This window comes from Balaenoptera acutorostrata, chromosome 4, assembly GCF_949987535.1.
Source record: "Balaenoptera acutorostrata chromosome 4, mBalAcu1.1, whole genome shotgun sequence".
Classification (NCBI taxonomy): Eukaryota; Metazoa; Chordata; class Mammalia; order Artiodactyla; family Balaenopteridae; genus Balaenoptera; species Balaenoptera acutorostrata.
This window is the reverse complement of record NC_080067.1, coordinates 44,327,119-44,350,952: the sequence shown is the minus strand read 5'-3', so window position 1 is coordinate 44,350,952 and position 23,834 is coordinate 44,327,119. Positions and strand designations below refer to the sequence as shown.

The window sequence follows — 23,834 nt, the reverse complement described above, 5'->3', positions numbered from 1 at the left end:
TTGGCCATCTGTATGTCTTCTTTGGAGAAATGTCTATTTAGGTCTTCTGTCCATTTTTGGATTGGGTTGTTTGTTTTTTTTAATATTGATCTGCATGAGCTGTTTATATATGTTGAAGATTAATCCTTTGTCCGTTGATTCATTTGCAAATATTTTCTCCCATTCTGAGGGTTATCTTTTCGTCTTGTTTGTAGTTTCCTTTGCAAAAGCTTTTACGTTTCATTAGGTCTCATTTGTTTGTTTTTATTTCCATTACTCTACGAGGTGGATCAAAAAAAATCTTGCTGTGATTTATGTCAAAGAGTGTTCTTCCTATGTTTTCCTCTAAGAGTTTTATAGTGTCCGGTCTTACATTTAGGTCTCTAATCCACTTTGAGTTTCTTTTTGTGTATGGTGTTAGGGAGTGTTCTAATTTCATTCCTTTACATGTAGCTGTCCAGTTTTCCCAGCACCACTTACTGAAGAGACTGTCTTTTCTCCATTGTATATCTTTGCCTCCTTTGTCATAGATTAGGTGACCATAGGTGCATTGGCTTTCTATCTATCCCTCTGGGCTTTCTATCCTGTTCCATTCATCTATATTTCCGTTTTTGTGCCAGTACCATACTGTCTTGATTACTGTAGCTTTGTAGTATAGTCTGAAGTCCAGGAGCCTGATTCCTCCAGCTCTGTTTTTTTCCGTCAAGGCTGCTTTGGCTATTCTGGGTCTTCTGTGTCTCCATACAAATTTTAAGATTTTTTTTGTTCTAGTTCTGTAAAAAATGCCATTGGTAATTTGATAGGGATTGCCTTGAATCTGTAGATTGCTTTGGGTAGTATAGTCATTTTGACAATATTGATTCTTCCAATCCAAGAACATGGTATATCTCTCCATCTGTTGGTATCATCTTTAATTTCTTTCATCAGTGTCTTACAGTTTTCTGCATACAGGTCTTTTGTCTCCCTACGTAGGTTTTTTCCTCGGTATTTTATTCTTTTTGCAGTGGTAAATGGGAGTGTTTCCTTAATTTCTCTTTCAGAATTTTCATCATTAGTGTATAGGAATGCAAGAGATTTCTGTGCATTAATTTTGTATCCTGCTACTTTACCAAATTCATTGATTAGCTCTAGTAGTTTTCTGGTGGCATCTTTAGGATTCTCTATGTATAGTATCATGTCATCTGCAAACAGTGACAGTTTTACTTCTTCTTTTCAAATTTGTATTCCTTTTATTTCTTCTCTGATTGCTGTGGCTAGGACTTCCAAAACTATGTTGAATAATAGTGGTGACAGTGGACATCCTTGTCTTCTTCCTGATCTTAGAGGAAATGCTTTCAGTTTTTCCACCATTAAGAATGATGTTTGCTGTGGGTTTGTCATATATGGCCTTTATTATGTTGAGGTAGGTTCCCTCTATGCCCACTTTCTGGAGAGTTTTTATCATAAGTGAGTGTTGAATTTTGTCAAAAGCTTTTTCTGCATCTCTTGAGATGATCATGTGGTTTTTCTTCTTCAATTTGTTAATTTGGTGTATCACATTGATTGATTTGCATATATTGAAGAATCCTTGCATCTCTGGGATAAATCCCACTTGATCATGGTGTATAATCCTTTTAATGTGTTGTTGGACTCTGCTTGCTAGTATTCTGTTGAGGATTTTTGCATCTATATTCATCAGTGATATTGGTCGGTAATTTTCTTTTTTTGTAGTATCTTTGTCTGGTTTTGGTATCAGGGTGATGGTGGCCTCATAGAATGCGTTTGGGAATGTTCCTTCCTCTGCAATTTTTAGGAAGAGTTTGAGAAGGATGGGTCTTAGCTTTTCTCTAAATGTTTGAAAGAATTCACCTGTGAAGCCATCAGGTCCTGGACTTTTGTTTGTTGGAATATTTTTAATCACAGTTTCAATTTCATTACTTGTGATTGATGTGTTCATATTTTATATTTCTTCCTGATTCTCTCTTGGAAGGTTATACCTTCCTGAGAATTTGTCCATTTCTTCCAGGTTATACAGTTTATTCGTATAGAGTTGCTTGTAGTAGTCTCTTATGATGCTTTGTATTTCTGCAGTGTCCGTTGTAACTTCTCCTTTTTCTTTTCTAGTTTTATTGATTTGCGTCTTCTCCCTCTTTTTCCTGATGAGTCTGGCTAAAGGTTTATCAATTTTGTTTATCTTCTCAAAGAACCAGCTTTTAGTTTTATTGATCTTTGCTATCGTTTTCTTTGTTTCTATTTCATTTATTTCTGCTCTGATCTTTATGATTTCTTTCCTTCTACTAACTTTAGGTTTTGTTTGTTCTTTCTCTAGTTCCTTTAGGTGTAAGGTTAGATTGTTTATTTGAGATTTTTCTTGTTCCTTGAGGTAGGCTTGTATTGCTATCAGCTTCCCTCTTAGAACTGCTTTTGCTGCATCCCATAGGTTTTGGATCATCGCGTTTTCTTTGTCATTTGTCTCTAGGTATTTTTTAATTTCGTCTTTGATTTCTTCAGTGATCTCTTGGTTATTTAGTAACGTATTGTTTAGCCTCCATGTGTTTGTCTTTTTTACGTTTTTTCCCCTGTAATTCATTTCTAATCTCATAGTGCTGTGGTCAGAAAAGATGCTTGATATGATTTCAGTTTTCTTAAATTTACTGAGGCTTGATTTCTGACCAAGATGTGATCTATCCTGGAGAGTGTTCTGTGTGCACTTCAGAAGAAAGTGTAATCTGCCGTTTTTGGATGGAATGTCCTATAAATATCAATAAAATCTACCTGGTCTATTGTGTCATTTAAAGCTTGTGTTTCCTTATTAAGTTTCTGTTTGGATGATCTGTCCATTGGTGTAAGTGAGGTGGTAAAGTCCTCCACTATTATTGTGGTAGTGTTGATTTCCTCTTTTTTAGCTGTTAGCAGTTGCCTTATGTATTGAGGTGCTCCTATGTTGAGTGCATATATATTTATAATTGTTATATGTTCTTCTTGGATTGATCCCTTGATCATTATGTAGTGTCCTTCCTTGTCTCTTATAACATTCTTTATTTAAAAATCTATTTTACCTGATGAGTATTGCTACTCCAGCTTTCTTTTAATTTCCATTTGCATGGAATGTCTTTTTCCATCCCCTCACTTTCAGTCTGTATGTGTCCCTAGGTCTGAAGTGGGTCTCTTGTAGACAGCATATATATGGGTCTTGTTTTTGTATCCATTCAGCAAGCCTGTGTCTTTTGATTGGAGCATTTAATCCATTCACGTTTAAGGTAATTATCGATATGTATGTTCCTATTACCATTTTCTTAATTGGTTTGGGTTTGTTTTTGTAGGTCCTTTTCTTCTCTTGTGTTTCCCAGTTAGAGAAGTTCCTTTAGTATTTGTTGTAGAGATGGTTTGGTGGTGCTGAATTCTCTTAGCTTTTACTTGTCTGTAAAGCTTTTGATTTCTATGTAGAATCTGAATGAGATCCTTGCTGGGTAATCTTGGTTATAGGTTCTTCCCTTTCATCACTTTAAATGTATCATGCCACTCCCTTCTGGCTTCGAGAGTTTCTGCTGAGAAATCAGCTGTTAACCTTATGGGAGTTCCCTTGTATGTTATTTGTCATTTTTCCCTTGTTGCTTTCAATAATTTTTCTTTGTGTTTAATTTTTGTCAGTTTGATTACTATGTGTCTCGGTGTGTTTCTCCTTGGCTTTATCGTGCCTGGGACTCTCTGTGCTTCCTGGACTTGGGTGGCTATTTCCTTTCCCATGTTAGGGAAGTTTTAGACTATAATCTCATAAAATATTTTCTCAGGTCCTTTCTCCCTCTCTTCTCCTTCTGGGACCCCTATAATGCGAATGTTATTACGTTTAATGTTGTCCCAGAGGTCTCTTAGGCTGTCTTCATTTCTTTTCATTCTTTTTCTTTATTCTGTTCTGTGGCAGTGAATTCCACCATTCTGTCTTCCAGGTCACTTATCTGTGCTTATGCCTCAGTTATTCTGCTATTGATTCCTTCTAGTGTATTATTCATTTCAATTATTGTATTGTTTATCTCTGTTTGTTTGTTCCTTAATTCTTCTAGGTGTTTGTTCTTTAATTCTTCTAGCTCTTTCTTAAACATTTCTTGCATCTTCTCGATCTTTGCCTCCACTCTTTTTCCGAGGTTCTGTGTCATCTTCACTATCATTATTCTGAAATCTTTTTCTGGAATGTTGCCTATCTCCACTTCATTTAGTTGTTTTTCTGGGGTTTTATTTTGTTCCTTCATGTGGTACATAGCCCTCTGCCTTTCCATCTTGTCTATCTTTCTGTGAATGTGGTTTTTGTTCCACAGGCTGCAGGATTGTATTTCTTCTTGCTTCTGCTGTCTGCCCTCTCAAAAATTATTATTAGTTTGTTTCAACCATCTCTTGTATAATGGTATGGATAGGCACAGATGGTGGATGGCATTGATAGGCAGATATGGTGGCATCACTCAGTTATAGGAGCAGTTTCTATAGTCCTAAGGGAGGTTGCATTAAGAGTAAGCATTCCTTGTATAATCTAAGTTTTGCTTTAGTTTTAGTGCCCTGGAGCAAATATTTAACAAAGCTGTGTCTTATCTTTGTGAATAGCAAGACAAGTAGAGGCTACTTGAAGAATATTTATATACTTGAGACAGAAAAAAGAATTACCTCTCTCTTGACTTTGCTAAAATTCCAGTTTTCACTGTCCCTATCTGGCCAAAGATATATAAGCATTTTATGTGAAGGAAGTAAGAGGATTTAGCTGACATTCACATGGTAGATAAATATGATACAAATGGTTACAGGCATAAGTGCTGATTTTAATATAGACTTGGGTTTAATGCCGACTTCTCTACTTAGGAGCTGGTTATCTAACTTCAGTAGTCCCCATTTCCTTAAGTGTAAAATAGGTATAATCATACCTACCTGAGGGGGAAAGTACTATCTGATTTAGGCAGAAGAGATTAGGTTCAAAGTTTTTCTCCTATTTCTGGTTTTACGACAGAATGTTAAATTCTATAAAAACCTTAAAATGTTAAAAAACTGAACAGGGACTTAGAGTTCATTTGGCCCAATGCCATAATTTTATAAATGAGGGAAATGAGATCTGAAGAAGCTAAGAAGCATCTCCAGGATCACAGTGCAGTTGGCAGTGAAAGGCCAGTGATTTATTCCCCCATCATGGAAAACTCATCTTAAAATAAGAATTGTAAAGATGTTTTCATCATTTTTAGTTTTTTTTTATGGAAAATATTTCAAGAGTAAATCTTTCTTAGAGATATCATGGAGAAATTATTACTCTGAACAACCCTATTCTAATTCCAAGATTTTGTGTCAGTCGATATCATGCCAGTTTTTAAAATTTTATCCAGATGTATGCAATGTTGCAATTATTACTCCATGGCATAGCACAGTATACATTTACTTCATTTAACCAACATGGTTACAATAACATTTTCAGTTGAACGTTATGTTTTAGAATTAAAAAAATATCATTTCAGTAAATGTCTGTTCTATTTTCTAGATGTCTCCTGAAGAAAAAGTGTGTAAGTACTGTGGAGTCAGCTATCTAATTCTTCATGAGTTTAAGGCTATGGAAGAAAAAGTGAAAGCGATGGAAAAAGAGATGAAATTTTATCAAGGAAGTGTAGAACGTGAAAAGAGCCTGCAAGAAATGCTACAGTCTCTTAGCCAAGATTTTGAACAGTACAGAATTGACAATGAATCCAAAATGGAAAGGTTAGAATATGTTATTCTTTTCTGTCATTTATTTAGTTTGGAAGAAAAGTACAGAATATAGACTTGACTTTGTTTTTCTAGAATTTCTCTGCATAAAGTATAATTTACACCTTAATACATTTGAGTTTGTTTATTAATTATTACTGATTACTAAATATACTTCTTAAATATAATTTGAGCATTCCTATATACATAGGTGTATATTTCTATCAATAATTAGAAACCAATTGATTCAGTAACTATAAGTTGAGATGGGTTGATTTAACTTTTCCACAGATATATATCTTAATTTTATCATTAGGAAGATTTGTCTATCAAAAATCAGGTGAATTTTGGTAGTTTTGATATCTAACATTTGTTTTTAAATGTGCTTGAATATTTAAATTTATAGAATAAGGCTTTCATGTTATGAAAAGGAGGCCAAAACATTAAAATTGACACATGATTCTAAATCACTGAAACTGGAATAAAATTAAAGATTGGTTTCCTAATGCTGTTGAGTCTAATCAGCAAGTTAGTCTGCCTAAAGACACCTCACTGAGCTTATACAAACACTTCTACAAAAGAGTTTTTGCTGTTGTTTCATGGCTTTTCCTTTGAATGAATATGTCTCCATTTAAAATATCGACAGTTGATGTTAGTAAACTATGAGCTAATGAATATAATGAAATCTTGTCCTTATAAAGTAGAAACTTTCTTAAATCTCTTAGGATTAAGTACTTCTATTAAATTTTATTACAAATTTAAATAATTACATTAAATGTCAATTCTTAATCCTTTGCTAAGAAAATTTTGTTATATTTTCTTGAATTTCAAGTCTGAATAGTAAAGTATTTAATAATGTTTGAGTGGAAAAATTAAAAATTTAAAATATTTAGTTTAAAATTTTAAATTTGGAGGGTTTTTGCCTGTCAGATTCTTTTGTTTGGTGTACCTTCCACTTTCTTGAATAATATATTGTATTATATAAATAATACATAAACATACCAAATAAAAGAAGTGTTGATATATAGAAGAAAAGGCAAGAAAGTCCTTTTTTATCCTTCTGATTGCTTTTTTCTTACTGGAGATGAAAAAATAAAAAAACACTTTTAATGGTTTGGTATATATCTTTCTAGATCCTTCATTTTGCCTTAAGCTTTATTATAGATATATCTTTTAAATATATGTAATGTTTATATATAGCATGTAGTTTTAAAACTATTTTTTAGTAGACTCATTTTTAATATAAGTAATATAATAAATATATTGGTCTGTGACTTTTGCCACTTAATTTTATATACTGGAAATTGTTCCATGTTAATGCATATAGATCTATCTTGTTCTTAACTGCTGCAAAGTCTTCCTTACTAAGAATATGCTATAATTTACTTAACCATTTCTCTTTTCAACATTTAGATTATTCCAGTATTTATGATTACACATAGTAGTTTTATTTATATTCTTGTGTACATATGTTTTCCATAGGATAAATTCCTAGAAGTGGAATTGCTGAAAAGAAAGTAAATACCAATTTAAAAATTTGATGGACATTATACCAGATTGTCCTTTGAGAAGATAGGGTTAATTTATATTTGGCCAATAGTTTATAAAGTGGTCATTTCCTTACATCTTGTTAATACTGGAGTCTTCTTAATTTTTCTCAAATTTTCACTTTTTTCTTCAGAAAAAATGTTACTTCATTGTTATTTAATTTGTGTTTCTTTATTGCTAGTGAGATTGAACTTTTTTTCATATGTTTATTAGATATTTATATTTCATCATTGAATTACTTGTTCATATATATTGTCCAATTTTCTACAGTATTATTTTTATTTTTTGTTTATATATAGGAGTTTTTAATATAATATGGACTCATACTTTGCTTACATATTGGTAATATTTTCTCATGGTTGCTTATCTTATTGTTTATTGTATTTTTTTTCTGTATCAATTTTTAAAAAATATGCCAAATTCTGGTAAGGGTTCTGTGTCAAGTCCTTTTGGTTGCAAACAACAGAAACTTACACTGGCTTGTGCTAACCTAGATTCAAGCAAGTTGAAAAACAACATAAGTTTAAAACTTTTATAGTGTTGTTGTTTTGGTAAGGCTTTTAATCTGTTTATGAGTTAGATTTATAATTTCATGGTTTTTTTGGTTGTTGTTTTATAAATATTTATTTATTTATTTATTTATTTACTGTTGTCCCAATATCATTCTTTAAATTCTTCATCCTTTCTCACTTGATTTGAAATGCCACCTATTATAGTCTTATTCTGGACTCTGTTTTATGCTATTGATCTATTATCTATCACTGGGTGTCTTAGTCCATTTGGGCTGCTATAACAAAGTAGTAGACTGGGTGACTTATAACAATATTATTTATTTCTCACAGTTCTGGAGGCTGGGAAGCCTAGGATCAAAGTGCTAGCATATTTGTTACCTGGTGAGAGCCGCTTCCTGGTTCATAGACAGCTGTCTTCTTGCTGTGTCCTCATATGGCAGAGAAGGCAAGGGAGCTCTCTGGAGTCTCTTTTATAAGGATACTAATCCCATTCATGAGAGCTTCATCCTTAGGCCCTAATCACCTCCCAAAGGCCCCACCTCCAAATATCATCACATTGGGCAATAGATTTCAACTTAAGAGTTTTGGGGGGACACAAATATCCAGTGTATAGGAGTGGGTCAGCAATACACTTTTAACTACTTTTGCTTTATATGTTTTGATATTTTGTAGGGCAACTGTTTGTTTTGCTTTTCATGTTATCCTGGCTTTTCTAACGTATTTTCTAGATGAATTAGAATCAGCTTATCAGATTCCATAAAACATTCTATATTATGATTTAGATTGGAGTTGCATTTGCTTTCTAGAGCAATTTGACATCTTAAGAATTTGCATTTTTATAATCTTAAGTCTTTTTATCCTGGAACGTGGTATTTTTCCCCCATTTATTCAGGCTTTGTTTAAATCCCTCAATAAAATTTTAGAATTTTCTTGTACATTCCATATTAGTTTAATTCCTGGACATGTAACTTTTGTTGCTATTGGGGATGGGATCTTTTTGTTCGTTAGATTTTTAAATTTTTCTGAATGCTATTGATTTTCATATATTGACTCTGTAACTAGCTCACTTACTGAATTCTTTTATTACTTGTATTTGTTTTTCAGTTGATTTTCTTGAATATATTACATATATTCATTTTATATATACACAAGTACACATACATAAGACAATCACATTATATGCAAATAGTAACTGTCTTACCTTTAAATTTCTAATAGTTCCCCACTCCCTGTCCTTTTTGTCTTGTTAACTTGGATTAGACCTTTAGAACAGTATTGAACAGTAAACTTGTAGAGTGCATCTTTGTCTTGTTTCTGATTTAATGTGAACCCATCTAGTGTGTTTCTATGTTAAATTGGGTGTTGGCTATAGGTTTCTTAAAGATGACTTTTATCAAAGGAATTTCCCTTTTTTTGTAGATCCTTAAGGTTAATATTTTAATCAGGAATTTAATTTTAACAAATGCTTTTCTATCTTCTTTGTTGTAAATTAATTGTCCCTATATGCATGGGTTTATTTCTGGGCTCTCAATTCTGTTCCATTGATCTATGTATCTTTTTCTGTCAATACCATGCTATTTTGATTACTATGGCTTTTTTTTTAATTTTTTTTAATTTTTGGCTGTGTTGGGTCTTCGTTTCTGTGTGAGGGCTTTCTTTGGTTGTGGCAAGTGGGGACCACTCTTCATCGCGGTGCGCGGGCCTCTCACTGTCGCGGCCTCTCTTGTGGAGCACAGGCTCCAGACGCGCAGGCTCAGTAGTTGTGGCTCACGGGCCCAGTTGCTCCGCGGCATGTGGGATCTTCCCAGACCAGGGCTCGAACCCGTGTCCCCCGCACTGGCAGGCAGACTCCCAACCACTGCGCCACCAGGGAAACCCACTATGGCTTTGGAATATTGTTTGAAATCAGGGAGTGTGATACCTCCAGCTTTATTCTTTTTTCCTCAGGATTGCTTTGGCAATCCTTTTGTGGTTCCATATACATTTTAGAATTTTTTGTTTTACTTTGGTGAACAATGTCTTTGGGACTTTGATGGGGATTGCGTTGAATCTGTAGATTGCTTTAGGTAATATGGACATTTTAACAATGTTAATTCTTTCAGTCCATGAGCATGGAATATCTTTCCATATACTTGTGTCTTCTTCAGTTTCTTACAACAATGTCTTAGAGTTTTCAGGTCTTTCACCTCCTTGGTTAAATTTATTTCTGGATGTTTTATTCTTTTTGATGCAGTTGTAAATAGAATTTTCTTAATTTCTCTTTCTGCTAACTCATTATTAGTGTATAGAAACCCAACCAATTTTTGTATGTTGATTTTGTACCCTGGAACTTTACTCATTTATTATTTCTAATAGTTTTTTTTGTGGAGTCTTTAGGGTTTTCTATATCTAAAATCATATCATCTGCAAATAGTGACAATTTTACTTCTTCCTTTTCAATTTGGATGCTTTTTACTTATTTTTCTTGCATGATTGCTCTGGTTAAAACTTCCAGTATTATGTTGAATAAGAGTGGTGAGAGTGCATATCCTTGTCTTGTTCGTGATTTTAGAGGGATAGCTTTCAGTTTTTCACCATTGGGTATGATGTTAGCTGTGGGTTTGTCATATATGGCCTTTATTATGTTGAGGTACATTCCTTCTATACTAACTTTATTGAGAGTTTCTATCATAAATGGGTGTTGAATCTTGTCAAATGCTTTTTCTGCATCTATGAGATGAGATCATGGTTTTTATCCTTCACTTTGTTATAGTGATGTATCACGTTGATTGATTTGTGGAAGTTGAAGCATCCCTGGAATAAATCCCACTTGATCAAGGTTATTATACTTCTAATCTATTGTTTTATTAATCTAATATTTTGTTGAGAATTTTTGCATCTATGTTCATCAGAGATATTGGCCTGTAATTTTGTGTGTGTGTGTGTGTGGTTATTGTCTGGTTTTTGTATCACAGTGATGTTGACCTCATAAAAATGAGTTAGGAAGTCTTCCTTCCCCTTCAGGTTTTTTTGGAGTAGTTTGAGAGGGATAGATATTAAATCTTCTTTGAATATTTAGTAGAATTTACCTGTGAGGCCCTCTGGTCTTCTGGTGGACTTTTGTTTCATGGGAACTTTTGGATTACTGTTTCCATCTCTGTACTAGTGATTGGTCCATTCAGATTTTCTATTTCTTCATGACTCAGTCATGGAAAGTTGTATGATTCTAAGAATTTGTCCATTTCTAGGTTGTCCAATTTTTGGCATATAGCTGTTCATTATATTTTATTATAACCCGTTGTATTTTTGTGGTATCCATTGTTATTTCTTCTCTTTTGTTTCTGATTTTATTGATTTTATTAACAGAGTCTCCTCTCTCTCTTTTTTCTTAGTTAGTCTAGCTAAAGGTTTGTCAATTTTGTTTATCTTTGCAAAGAACCAGATCTTAGTTTCATTGATCTTTTCTATTGTGTTTTTAGTCTCTATTTCATTTATTTCCTCTCTGATCTTTATTATTTCCTTCCTTCTACTGACTTCGGACTTTATTTGTTCTTTTTTTTCTAGTTCCTTTACATGTATGGTTAGATTGTTTAATATTGTTCTTGTTTCATTGAGACTTTTCTTGTTTCTTGAGGTAAGCCTGTATTGCTATAAACTTCCCTCTTAGAACTGCTTTTGTTGCATTCCATAGATTTTGGTATTTTGTATTCTTATTTTCATTTGTCTTCAGGTAATTTTTTATTTCTTCTTTCATTTCTTCATTGAACCAATAGTTGTTAAGTACCATGTTGTTCAGCCTCACATATTTGTGACTTTTCCAGCTTTCTTCTTGTAGTTGATTTCTGTTTTCATACCATTGTGATTGGGAAGGATGATTCATATGATTTCAGTCTTTAAATTTATTGAGACTTGTTTTATGTCCCAACATATAGTCTATTCTTCAGAAAGTTTCATGCACACTTGAAAGAAAATGTGTATTCTGCTGCATTGGAATGGAATTTTCTGTACAAATCTATCACATCCATCTGGTCTAATGTTTCACATAAGGCCAGTGTTTCCTTGTTGACTTTCTTTCTAGATGATCTATTTATTGATGTAAGTGGAGTGTTAAAGTTCCCTACTATTACTGGGTTGCTATCAGTTTCTCCCCCTAGGTCTGCTAATAAGTGTTTTATATATTTTGGTGCTCCTAGATTAGGTGCATATATATTAATAACTGTTATGTCTCCTTGATGAATTATCCCTTTATCATTATATACTGTCCATTATTGTCTCATGTTAACTTTTTTGGCTTGAAGTCTGTTTTGTCTGATGTGAGTATGTCTATACCCACTTTCTTTTGGCTGCCATTTGCTTGGAGTATCATCTTCCATTCTTTCACTCTGAGCCCATGTTTGTCTTTAGAGCTGAGGTGAGTTTCTTGGAGGCAGCATACAGTTGGGTCTTGCTTTTTAATCAGTCCAGCCACTCTGTGTCTTTTGATTAGTGAATTCAATCCATTTACATTTAGGGTGATTATTGATAGATGAAGACTTAGTACTGCCATTTTATCTTGTTTTCTGGTTGCTCTATTTCTCCATTATTTCTTTTTCCTTGTGATTCTGCCTACCATTTTGGTTTAGTGGTTTTCTATGATGTTTTTCTCAGTTACCTCTTTTTTTATATTTCATGTCTCTGCTCTAGATTTATGTTTTGTGGTTACCATGAAGTTTGTATAAAATGTCTCATAAATAAAATAGTCCTTTTTTAGGTAACATCTTATCTTCACTTACCTATATATTCACTCTACCATGTTGTTGACATCACTTTCTCCTAATATATTTTCTAATATTAAGCTATACTTACATTTTTGGTATAAAGCCATTTGGATTATGGTGTGTATTTCAGAGTTCCCTAAATTTTATGCATTTGCTTACAGCTATGAGTACTCTGTACTATTTTTCCATAAATGCTCCATTTAATATATATGTTTAAAGGGAATTTTCTGTAAGAAAAGTAAGTGGGAAAACATTATCACTTGCCATAAATAGAAGGTTCAAAATAAAGATATAATTATTAAAATAAAATGTCTTTGTACCACTAAAATAATTATCCATGTTACTAGTTATGTGTCAGAAATTTTATGAAAATTATTTATATTTAATATGGTGCTGGATTAATTTGCTAATGTTTTACATAGATTTTTGCATCCGTATTCACAGGTGAGGTCTTGTTTTATAGTATAAATACTGGCTTAAACTAGCGTCTTGAAAAATGTTAAGAAGCCTTTCACCTTTTGTGTACACCAGACATGTTGAATAACACATGAGTTGCCTGTTCCTTGCAGCTTTGACAGATATCCTTCATAAAGAGTGTGCTTGTATCTTTTTTGGGAAGTAGAATTTTTTTTTTAATTAATTTATTTATTTTTGGCTGTGTTGTGTCTTCGTTTCTGTGTGAGGGCTTTGTCTAGTTGCAGCAAGTGGGGGCCACTCTTCATCGCAGTGCGCAGGCCTCTCACTATCGTGGCCTCTCTTGTTACGGAGCACAGACTCCAGATGCGCAGACTCAGTAGTTGTGGCTCACGGGCCTAGTTGCTCCACGGCATGTGGGATCTTCCCAGACCAGGGCTCGAACCCGTGTCCCCTGCATTGGCAGGCAGATTCTCAACCACTGCGCCACCAGGGAAGCCCAGGGAAGTAGAATTTTGATGACTCATTATGTGTCCTCTGTACTTACTGGTTTATTTGTGGATTTTTACCTCTTCCTGAGTCAATTTTAGAAATTGATATTTTCCTAGAAAAACAAGTATTTAACTTACATTTCAAGTTTCTTGTTAGTTAGTAATATGTGGTATCCTTTTATTTAAAAATTTTCCTCTGTATCTGTTACGACCCCCTTTATCTTTTCTTGGCATGATTATTTGTGTTTGATTAAGAGAGAGACAGGATAAAGAGAGGGGTGAGGAAACTTTTTTTCCCTAAGAAAAGAAATAGATTTGTCTATTTTATTGACCTTTTCAAAGAACCAGATTTTAGCTTAATTGATCAAATCTGTTTCTTTACTATTTCATTAATTTATACTCTTATTTTTATTTATTTATTATCCTTTAAAAATTTTCTAGTTTTCTTACTAGTTACCTCACCAAAGCCTTGGCTAATTTTTCAGTCTCTTTTCCTAGTAGTTACATTTAAAGTTATTAAGCTTCCTTGTGGTAATAAGTTTTCACAACAAAATTTTGATAATAGTGTTTTATTTTTATTTACTTTTAAATACGATGGGAGTTCAGTTTTTATTTCCTTTTTAATCTAAGACTCTTGGAAGAAAATTTTTTAAGTTTTCTAAGTGGATACCTTTTTTTTTTGGCTATCTTTTTATTTATGTCTATTTTTGATTCCACCTTGGACAGAGAATGTGACTTATTTAGAAGAACTTACTGAGAGTTTAAAAAACAGTGAGTTTTTGGAACTACTCCATAACTACTTGAAAATGAGGCATGTTCTCAACTAGGTCCAAGATGCCAGAAGACTCGACTTCCAGTGAACCTTGAGCCTCATTATATGCTCTTTGTAATACATTAACATGCTAAATAACATACCCACCAGTGCCATGACAGTTCTAAGGCTAACCATAAAAGGCCAAAAAGTGGGCAGTGGCCCAATTCCTGGAAATTCCCTCCCCTTCCCCAAAATAGTTGGAATAATCCTTAACACTCATTAGCCTATGAAATTACCCAGTCCCTAAAAACTAACCACCCCGTGTTTCAGGGCCTCTCGCCTTCTGAGATGGCCCACACTGTCTGTGGAGTGTCTATTTCTCTAAATAAATCCACTTCTTACCTATTTTGATAAGGTAAAAAAAAAAGAAAAAAAAGAAAATGAGGCATGTTCTTTGTATTAGGGATATAACTTTTTAATAGATCCATTAAAGTGCACTGGTTAATTGTGCTATTCAAAATCTGTATATCTTTGCTTATTCTTGCCTATTTCACTTGGCAAATCATAGGGGAATATTAAAATCTTCCAAAATGAGTATGGGTTTGTCTATTTCTATCTATTTCAATGTTAGGTTGATGGGATTTTTAAGACCTCTCTTTTTGGATTACATATGTTTTAGTATAGAATATTTTTCTTGACCTACTTTAACTTTTCTAACACTTGATTTTTTAAAAAAATTTATTTATTTTTATATAGCAGGTTCTTATTAGTTATCTATTTTATACATATTAGTGTATATATGTCAATCCCAATCTCCCAATTCATCCCACCCACACTCCCCCCCTGCTTTCCCCACCCTGGTGTCCATATGTTTGTTCTCTACATCTGTGTCTCTATTTCTACCTTGCAAACTGGTTCATCTCTACCATTTTTCTAGATTCCACATATATGCATTAATATACGATATTTGTTTTCCTCTTTCTGACTTAACTTCACTCTGTATGACAGTCTCTAGGTCCATCCACATCTCTACAAGTGACCCAATTTCGTTCCTTTTTATGGCTGAGTAATATTCCATTGTATATATGTACCGCATCTTCTTTATCCATTCGTCTGTCGATGGGCATTTAGGTTGCTTCCATGACCTGGCTATTGTAAATAGTGCTGCAGTGAACACTGGGGTACATGTGTCTTTTTGAATTATGTTTTTCTCTGGGTATATGCTCAGGAGTGGGATTGCTGGGTCATATGGTAGTTCTATTTTTAGTTTTTTAAGGAATCTCCATACTGTTCTCCATAGTGGCTGTATCAGTTTACATTCCCACCAACAGTGCAAGAGGGTTCCCTTTTCTCCACACCCTCTCTAGCATTTGCTGTTTGTAGATTTTCTGATGATGCCCGTTTCTAGCACTTGATTTTTAAAATTTTATTTTGTAAACTTACACTTCACAAATGTTTTATACTGGCTTTTTTATTGAAGTATAGTTGATTTATAATATTATATTAATTTCAGATGTACAGCATAGTGATTCAGTATTTTTACAGGTTATACTCCATTCAAAGTTATTACAAGATAATGGCTATAATTCCCTGTGCTGTATTCTTTGTTGCTTATCTATTTTATACATAGTAGTTTGTATCTCTTAATCCCATAACTGTAATTTGCCCCTCCCCCTCCCCCTTCCCTTTGGTAACTGACTTAAAAAAATCAATAAACTTTAATTTTTAGAGCAGTTTTAGGATCACAGCAAAATCTAGTGGAATGTACAGAGAGTTCCCATATACCCGCTGCCCCTACACACCTACAACTTCCCCCACTGTATACATCCCACATCACAGTGAAACATTTGTTATAGTCAATGAACCTACCTTGGCACATCATTATCACCCCAAATCCATAGCTTACATTTGGGTTCACTCTTGGTGCTGTACATTCTATGGGTTTTGACAAATGTGTAATGCCATGTATCTACCATTGTAGTATTATACAGAATAGATACGCTGCCCTAGAAATCCTCTGTGTTCTGTTCTACCTGTTTGTCCCTCCCTCCCCTCTAAGGATGGACAATCAATGTTCTATTTGTTGTCTCCATAGTTTTGCCTTTTGCAGAATGTCATATGGTTGGAATCATTTAGTGTGTAGCTTTTTCAGATTAGCTTCTTTCAGTTAGTAATATGCATTTAAATTTACTCCACGTCTTTTCATGGCTTGATAGCTCGTTTCTTTTTAGCACTGAATAATATCCCATTATCTGGATGAACCTCAGTTTATTTATCTGCTCACCAACTGAAGGACACCTGGGTTGCTTCCAAGTTTTGGAAGTTATGAATAAAGCTGCTGTAAATATCCATGTGCAGGTTTTTGTGTGAACACATTTTCAGCTCCTTTGGGTAAATACCAAAGAGTGTGATTGCTGAATCATATAGTAAAAGTATGTATAATTTGTGAGAATCTACCAAATTGTCTTCCAAAGTGGCTCTATCATTTTGTGTTCCCTGCAGCAATGATTGAGAGTTCCTGTTACCAAATTCTCACCATGCTTTGGTGTTGTTGGTGTTTTGGATTTTGGCCATTCTAATAGGTGTGTAGTAGTGGCTCATTGTTGTTTCAATTTACATTTCCTTGATGACATATGAGGTTGAACATCTTTTAATATGCTTGTTATCTGTATATCTTCCTCGCTGAGGTGTTCATTCAGGTCTTTTGTCCATTTTAAATCAGATAGTTTGTTTTCTTATTGTTGAGTTTTAGAAATTCTTTGTATATTTTGAATAATAGTCCTTTATCAGATGTCTTTTGCAAACATATTCTCCTAGTATGTGGCTTGTCTTCCATTTCTCTTGACATTCTCTTTTGTAGAGCAGAAGTTTTAAAATTTAATGAAGTCCTGCTTATTGTTTCTTTCATGAATCTTGCCTTTGGTGTTGTATCTAAAAAGTCACTGCTGTACCCAAGGTCATCTAGGTTTTCTCCTATGTTGTCTCAAAGGAGTTTTATGGTTTTGTATTTTACATTAGGTCTATGATTCATCTGAGTTAATTTTTGTGAAGTGTGTATGACCTGTGTCTAGATTCCTTTTTTTTTTCTTTGCATGTAGATGTTGTCTAGTTGTTTCCATCTCCACATGTCTTTGCTCCATTGCGTTGCCTTTGCTCCTTTGTCAAAGATCAGTTGACTATATTTATTTGGTTCTATTTCTGGACTCTATTCTGTTCCATTAATCTATATGTCTTCCAACAAAATCGCAGTATATTGAATATTGTAGCCTTATAGTAAGTCTTGAAGCCAGGCAGTATCAGTCCTTCAACTTTGTTCTTTTCCTTCAATATTGAGTTGTCTATTCTAGGTCTTTTGCCTCTCCATATAAACTTCAGAATTTGTTTGTCCATATCCACAAAATAACTTATTGAGATTTTTGTTTGGGATTGAATTAAATCTATAGATCAAGTTGGGAAGAATTTATGTCTTGACAATATTGAATCTTAACTATCCACAAACATGGAATATCTCTTCATTTATTTAGTTCGTCTTTGTTTTTGTCCATATGAGTTTTATAGTTTTCCTCATATAGTTCTTATACATATTTCATTAGAGTTTGTACATTTATACCTACATTTTTGGGAGGCACTAATGTAAATGGTAATGAGTTTTAATTTCAAATTCCATATGTTCACGGTATATAGCAAAGTTACTGACTTTTGTGTAATTAACCTTCTATCTTGCAACCTTGCTATAAGCACTTGTTAGTTCCAAGTTTCTTTGTTGATTCTTTGTTTCTTTGTTCATTCTTTCAGGTTTTCTGTATAGGTGATCATGTCATCAGTGAACAAAGACAGTTTTATTTCTTCTTTCCCAATCTGTATACCTTTGTTTTTTTTTCTTGTCTTATTGCATTAGTTAGGACTTCAGATACAGTGTTAAATAGCAGTGGTGAGAGGGGACATCCTTGTTTTGTTCTTGATCTTAGCAGGAAACCTTCAAGTTTTTCACCGTTAAATATGATATGAACTGTAGATTTTTTGTAAATTTCTTTTATTTATTTATTTGCCGCTCTGTGTGGCATGTGGGATGTTAGTTCCCTGACCAGGGATTGAACCCGTACCCCCTGCAGTGGAAGTGCAGAGTCCTAACCACTGGACCTCCAGGGAATTCCCTAAATGTTCTTTATAAAACTAAGGAAGTTTCTCTCTATTCCTAGTTTGCTGACAGTTTTTTTTTTTTAGTATTACTTATTTTATTTATTTGGCTGCATTGGGTCTTAGTTGCAGCATGTGGGTTCTTTCATTGCAGTGCGTGGGCTTCTCTCTAGTTGTGGTGCGCAGGCTCTAGAGCACATGGGCTTAGTTGCCCCACAGCATGTGGGATCTTAGTTCCCCCACCAGGGATCAAACCCATGTCCCCTGCATTGGAAGGTGGATTCTTAACCACTGGACTGCCAGGGAAGTTCCTGCTGACAGTTTTTTTAACATGAATGAATGTTGGAGTTTGTCAAATTTTTTTTCTTCATCTATTGATATGATCATGTGACTTTTCTTCTTTAGCCTGTTGATCTGATGGATTACATTAATCGATTTTTGAATGTTGAACCAGGCTTGATACCTGGAATAAATCCCATTTGGTTGTGGTGCATAATTTTTAAAATATATTTTAAAATTTGATTCGCTAATATTTTGTTGAGAAGTTTTACATCTATGTTCATGAGAGGTATTTATCTATAGTTTTCTTTTCTTGAATTTTTGTCTGGTTTGGTATTAGGGTAATACTGGCCTCATTGAATGAGTTGGGAAATATTCTCTTCGTTTCAATCTTTTGGAAGAGAGAATTGGTATAATTTTTTCCTTAAAAAAATGGTAGAATTTTTTAAGGAAATTTAAAAATTTGGTGGAATTTATCAGTGAATCCATCTGGGCCTGGTGCTTTCTGTTTTGGAAGTTTATTAATTGTTGATGATATTTCTTTTATAGATACAGTTATGTTCAGATTGTCTATTCTTGTGTGAGTTTTGGCATTTCTTTTAAGGAGTTGATTCATTTTATCTTGGTGATCAAATTTGTGGGCCTAGAGTTATTCATAGTATTTCTTTAAAAAATTTTTTTATACTTTTTTTCTGTTGAAGTATCGTTGATGTATAATATTATATGTTACAGGTGTACAACATAGTGGTTCTAAATTTTTAAAGTTACACTCCATTTATAGTTATTATAAAATATTGGCTGTATTCCCTGTGTTGTACAGTATATCCTTGTAGTTTATTTTATACATAATAGTTTGTACCTCTGAGTCCCCTATACTTATATTGCCCCTTCCCCCTTTTCTCTCCCCACTGGTAACCACTAGTTTATTCTCTATGAGTCTGTTTTCATTTTGTTGTATTAGTTTGTTTTATTTTTCCACATATAAGTGATATCATACAGTGTTCATCTTTCTGTCTAACTTATGTCATTTAGCATAATGCCCTCCAAGTCCATCCATGTTGTTACAAATGGAAAGATTTCATTCTTTTTTTATGGCTGAGTAGTATTCCATTGTATATATATACACCACATCTTCTTTATCCATTCATCTCTTGATGGACACTTAGGTTGCTTTCATATTTTGGCTATTGTAAATAATGCTGCTATGAACATTGGGGTGTATATATCTTTTTGAGTTAATGTTTTTGTTTTCTTTGGATATATACCCAGGAGTGGAATTGCTGGATCATATGGTAATTTTGTTTTTAGTTTTTTGAGGGATCTCTAGTGATGACTCCTCTTAATTTCTGATACTAGCAATTTGTATCTTCTCTCTTCTTCTTTGTTCGCCTTACCTGAAGATTATCAATTTTATTGATCTTTTTAAAGAACCAGCTTTTGGTTTTATTGATTTTTCTCTATTGATTTCCTATTTCAGTTTCATTGATTTCTGCTCTAATTATTATTATTTCTTTTCTTCTGCTTACTTTGTATTTAATTTGCTCTTCTTTTTCTAGTTTCCTAAGGTGGAAGCTTAAATTATTGATTTTAGATCTTTCCTCTTTTCAACTAAATGTTTTCAATGCCATAAATTTCCCTGTAAGCACTGCTTTGCTGCATCCCACAAATTTCAATACGTTGTACTTTCACTTTCATTTATTTCAAAGTATTTTAAAATGTCTCTGTGATTTCTTCTTTGATACACCTGTTAATCAGAAGTGTGTTGTTTAATCTCCAAGTATTTTGGGATTTCCCAGCTCTTCCTGTTTAATTTCTAGTTTAATTTCATTGCTGTCTAAATGCAGACATTGTATGATTTTTATTCCTTTAAGTATGTTAGGATGTGTTTTACGATCCAGAATGTGGTCTATCTTGGTGAATGCTTCATGTGAACTTGAGAATAATGTATTACACTGCTGTTGTTGGGTGAAGTCATCCATAGATGTCAGTTATATCAGTTGATTGATGATGCTGTTGAGTTCAACTATGTTCTCACTGATTTTCTGCCTCCTGGATCTGTCCATTTTTGATAAAAGGGTGTTAAAGTCTCCAACTGTAATAGTGAATTAATCTGTTTCTTCTTGCAGCTCTATCAGCTTTTGCCTTACATATTTTGATGCTCTATTGTTAGGCTGTCTTGTTAAGGATTATTATCTCTTCTTAGAGCATTGACCCCTTTATCATTATATAATACCCCTCTTTATTTCTTTTTTTTTTTTAAAGCAATGCATTCTTTTTTTAAAAAAATTAATTAATTAATTAATTTATTTATTTTTGGCTGTGTTGGGTCTTCGTTTCTGTGCGAGGGCTTTCTCTAGTTGCGGTGAGCGGGGGCCACTCTTCATCGCGGTGCGCGGGCCTCTCACTGTCGTGGCCTCTCTTGTTGCGGAGCACAAGCTCCAGACGCGCAGGCTCAGTAGTTGTTGCTCACGGGCCTAGTTGCTCCGTGGCATGTGCGATCTTCCCAGACCAGGGCTTGAACCCGTGTCCTCTGCATTGGCAGGCAAATTCTCAACCACTGTGCCACCAGGGAAGCCCCCCCCCCTTTATTTCTGATAACTTTCCTTGCTTTGAAGTCTTCTCTGTCTGAAACTAATGTACTCTCATTTTCTTTTGATTAGTGTTAACATGATATATCTTTCTCCACCCCTTTATTTTTAGTCTGTATGTGTCTTTATATTTAAAGTGTGTTTCTTGAAGATAGCATTATAGTTGGGTCTTGCTTTTTGATCTATTCTGACAGTCTCAGTTTTTTAATTGGTGTATTTAGACCATTGATATTCAAAGTAATGACTGATATTATTGGATCAACATCTACCATTTTTTGGTTATTGTTTTCTATTTGCTGCCCTTTTTCTTTGTTCTTATTTTTGTCTTCCACACTTTTTTCTGCCTTTTGTGGATTTGACAGCACTTAATACAATTCCATTTCTCTTTCTTAAAATATCAGTTATACTTCTTTTTCTCACTGTTTTAAGGTGTTGCCTTAGAGTTTGCAATATATTTTTAAAACTAATCCAAGTCTACTTTTAAATAGCACTTCACTGCTTCATGGATACTGCAAGTGCCTTATAATAACAAAATATTCCTAATTCTTCCCTCCCATCCTTTGTATCACTGCTGCCATGCATTTTACTTATAAGTAAGCACACATAAATATCTATATAGATATAGATATAGATATAGATATCTCATAGGTAATCAAATACATTGTTGCTCCTATTAGTTTGAATAAACTGTTACCTATTAGACCAATTAAGAATAAGGAAAAGGTTTTATTTTGCCTTCACTTATTCCTTCTCTTATGCTCTTTTTCTTTATGTTGATCTGAATTTCTGTCCTATATTTTTTTCCTTCTTTCTGAAGAACTTTTAAAATTTCTTGCAAAGCAGATCTACAGGCAGCAAATTTCTTCAATTTTTGTTTGCCTGAGAAAGTCTTATTTCTCCTTTACCTTGGAAGGATAATTTCTCAGGGTACAGAATTCTAGGTTGATGGTTGTTTTCTCTCTCAAACTTTAAATATTTCACTCCACTATTTTTTGCTTTCATGATTTCTTTGGAGAAGTTGGATATGTTTATCTTTGTTCCTCCATAGGTAAAGTGTTTTTATCCTTTCATTTCTTTCTGGAGTTTATCCTTGATTTTCTGTAGTTTGGAGATGTTAAGTCTTAGTTGGCATTTATCCTGCTTGGTGTTCTCTGGAAGTTCCTGGATCTGTTGTTTGGTGTCTGACATTAATTTGGAGGAAATTGTCAATCATTGTTTCAAATATTTCTTCTTTTCCTTTCTCTATTTCTTCTCCTTCTGGTATTCCTATTATGTATACGTTATACTTTTTATAGTTGTCCCAAAGTTCTTGGATATTCTACTCTGTTTTTTAAATTTTTTCTTTGCTTTTCAGTTTCAGCATCTTTTCAGTTCTATTGTCATATCCTCCAGCACAGAGATTCTTTCCTCAGTGATTTCTAGTCTATTAATCAGCCAATCAAAGGCATTATTCATTTCTGTTACAGTGTTTTTTTATCTCTAGCATTTTTTGATTCTTTCTTTGAAGTTCCAGGTCTCTGCTTATATTATCCATCTGTTCTTGCATGTTGTCTGCTTTTTCTATTAAATCCCTTTTCATATTAATCATAATTTTAAAAAAATTCTGGTCTGATAATTCCAACATTCCTGCCATATCTCACTCTGGTTCTGATGCTTGTTTAGTCTCTTCAAACTGTTTTTTTGCCTTTTAGTATACACTGTAAGTTTTTGTTGATAGGTGAACATGAAATACTGGTAAAAGGAATTGCAGTATATAGGCCTTTAGTAATGTGGTGGTAGTGTCGAGGGAGGAGAAGTGTTCTACAGTCCTATGATTATGTCTCAGTCTTGTAGTGAGCCTTTGCCTGTGGACTGTGAATACAGATATTTCTCAGTTGCCATATCTTCCATCCCCACCCCCCTGACCTTAGGTGGGACAGGATTTCTAGAGCTGGGCTAGGGCTGGGTTTTTCCCTTTGCCAGGTTAGTTAGGCTCTGATAATATCCCAGCAGGTTAAGTTCAGGTAAAATAGTTTCTCCTGAGGGCAAGTCTTGTTAAACATAATAGAAAGCTCTGGCATATTTAAAATATTTGCTTTTCCCCTTCCCCTGACAGAAGCCCAAGAAGATTTTTCTTTGGATATCAGAAAATTTCACTCATAAATTTACTCTCTTCACTGCTTTAGTTGTGCTGCACATATTCTGATATGCTGTATTTTCATTTTCATTCAGTTCTGTGTGTTTGTGTATAATTCTTAACATTTCCTTTGAGAGTTGTCCTTTGACATACAGATTATTTAGAAGTGTGCTGTTTGGTTTCCAAGTGTTTGTAAACTTTCCTGTCATCTTTCTGTTAATGATTTCTAGTTTGATTCCATTATGGTCAGGGAACATACTCTGTATGATTTCAGCTTTTAAATTTTTGTTGAAACTTGTTTTTTGTTTTTGTTTTTTTAATTTTATTTATTTATTTATTTATTTTTGGCTGTGTTGGGTCTTTGTTTCTGTGCGTGGGCTTTCTCTAGTTGCGGTGAGCGGGGGCCACTCTTCATCGCGGTGCGCGGGCCTCTCACTGTCGTGGCCTCTCTTGTTGCGGAGCACAAGCTCCAGACGCGCAGGCTCAGTAGTTGTTGCTCACGGGCCTAGTTGCTCCGTGGCATGTGCGATCTTCCCAGACCAGGGCTTGAACCCGTGTCCTCTGCATTGGCAGGCAAATTCTCAACCACTGT

The 23,834-nt window shown here is 34.0% G+C and overlaps 1 protein-coding gene across 1 annotated transcript in view; it reads left to right on the top strand.

Annotated features, from left to right (window-relative positions):
- Positions 1-23,834, top strand: part of LEKR1 (leucine, glutamate and lysine rich 1) — a 268,126-nt gene that overhangs the window by 23,259 nt on the left and 221,033 nt on the right. Inside the window, exon 3 of the mRNA XM_007164823.2 lies at positions 5,468-5,682. Within this exon, the coding sequence (XP_007164885.2) occupies positions 5,468-5,682 (215 nt within the window). The remainder of the gene's footprint in view (positions 1-5,467; positions 5,683-23,834) is intronic.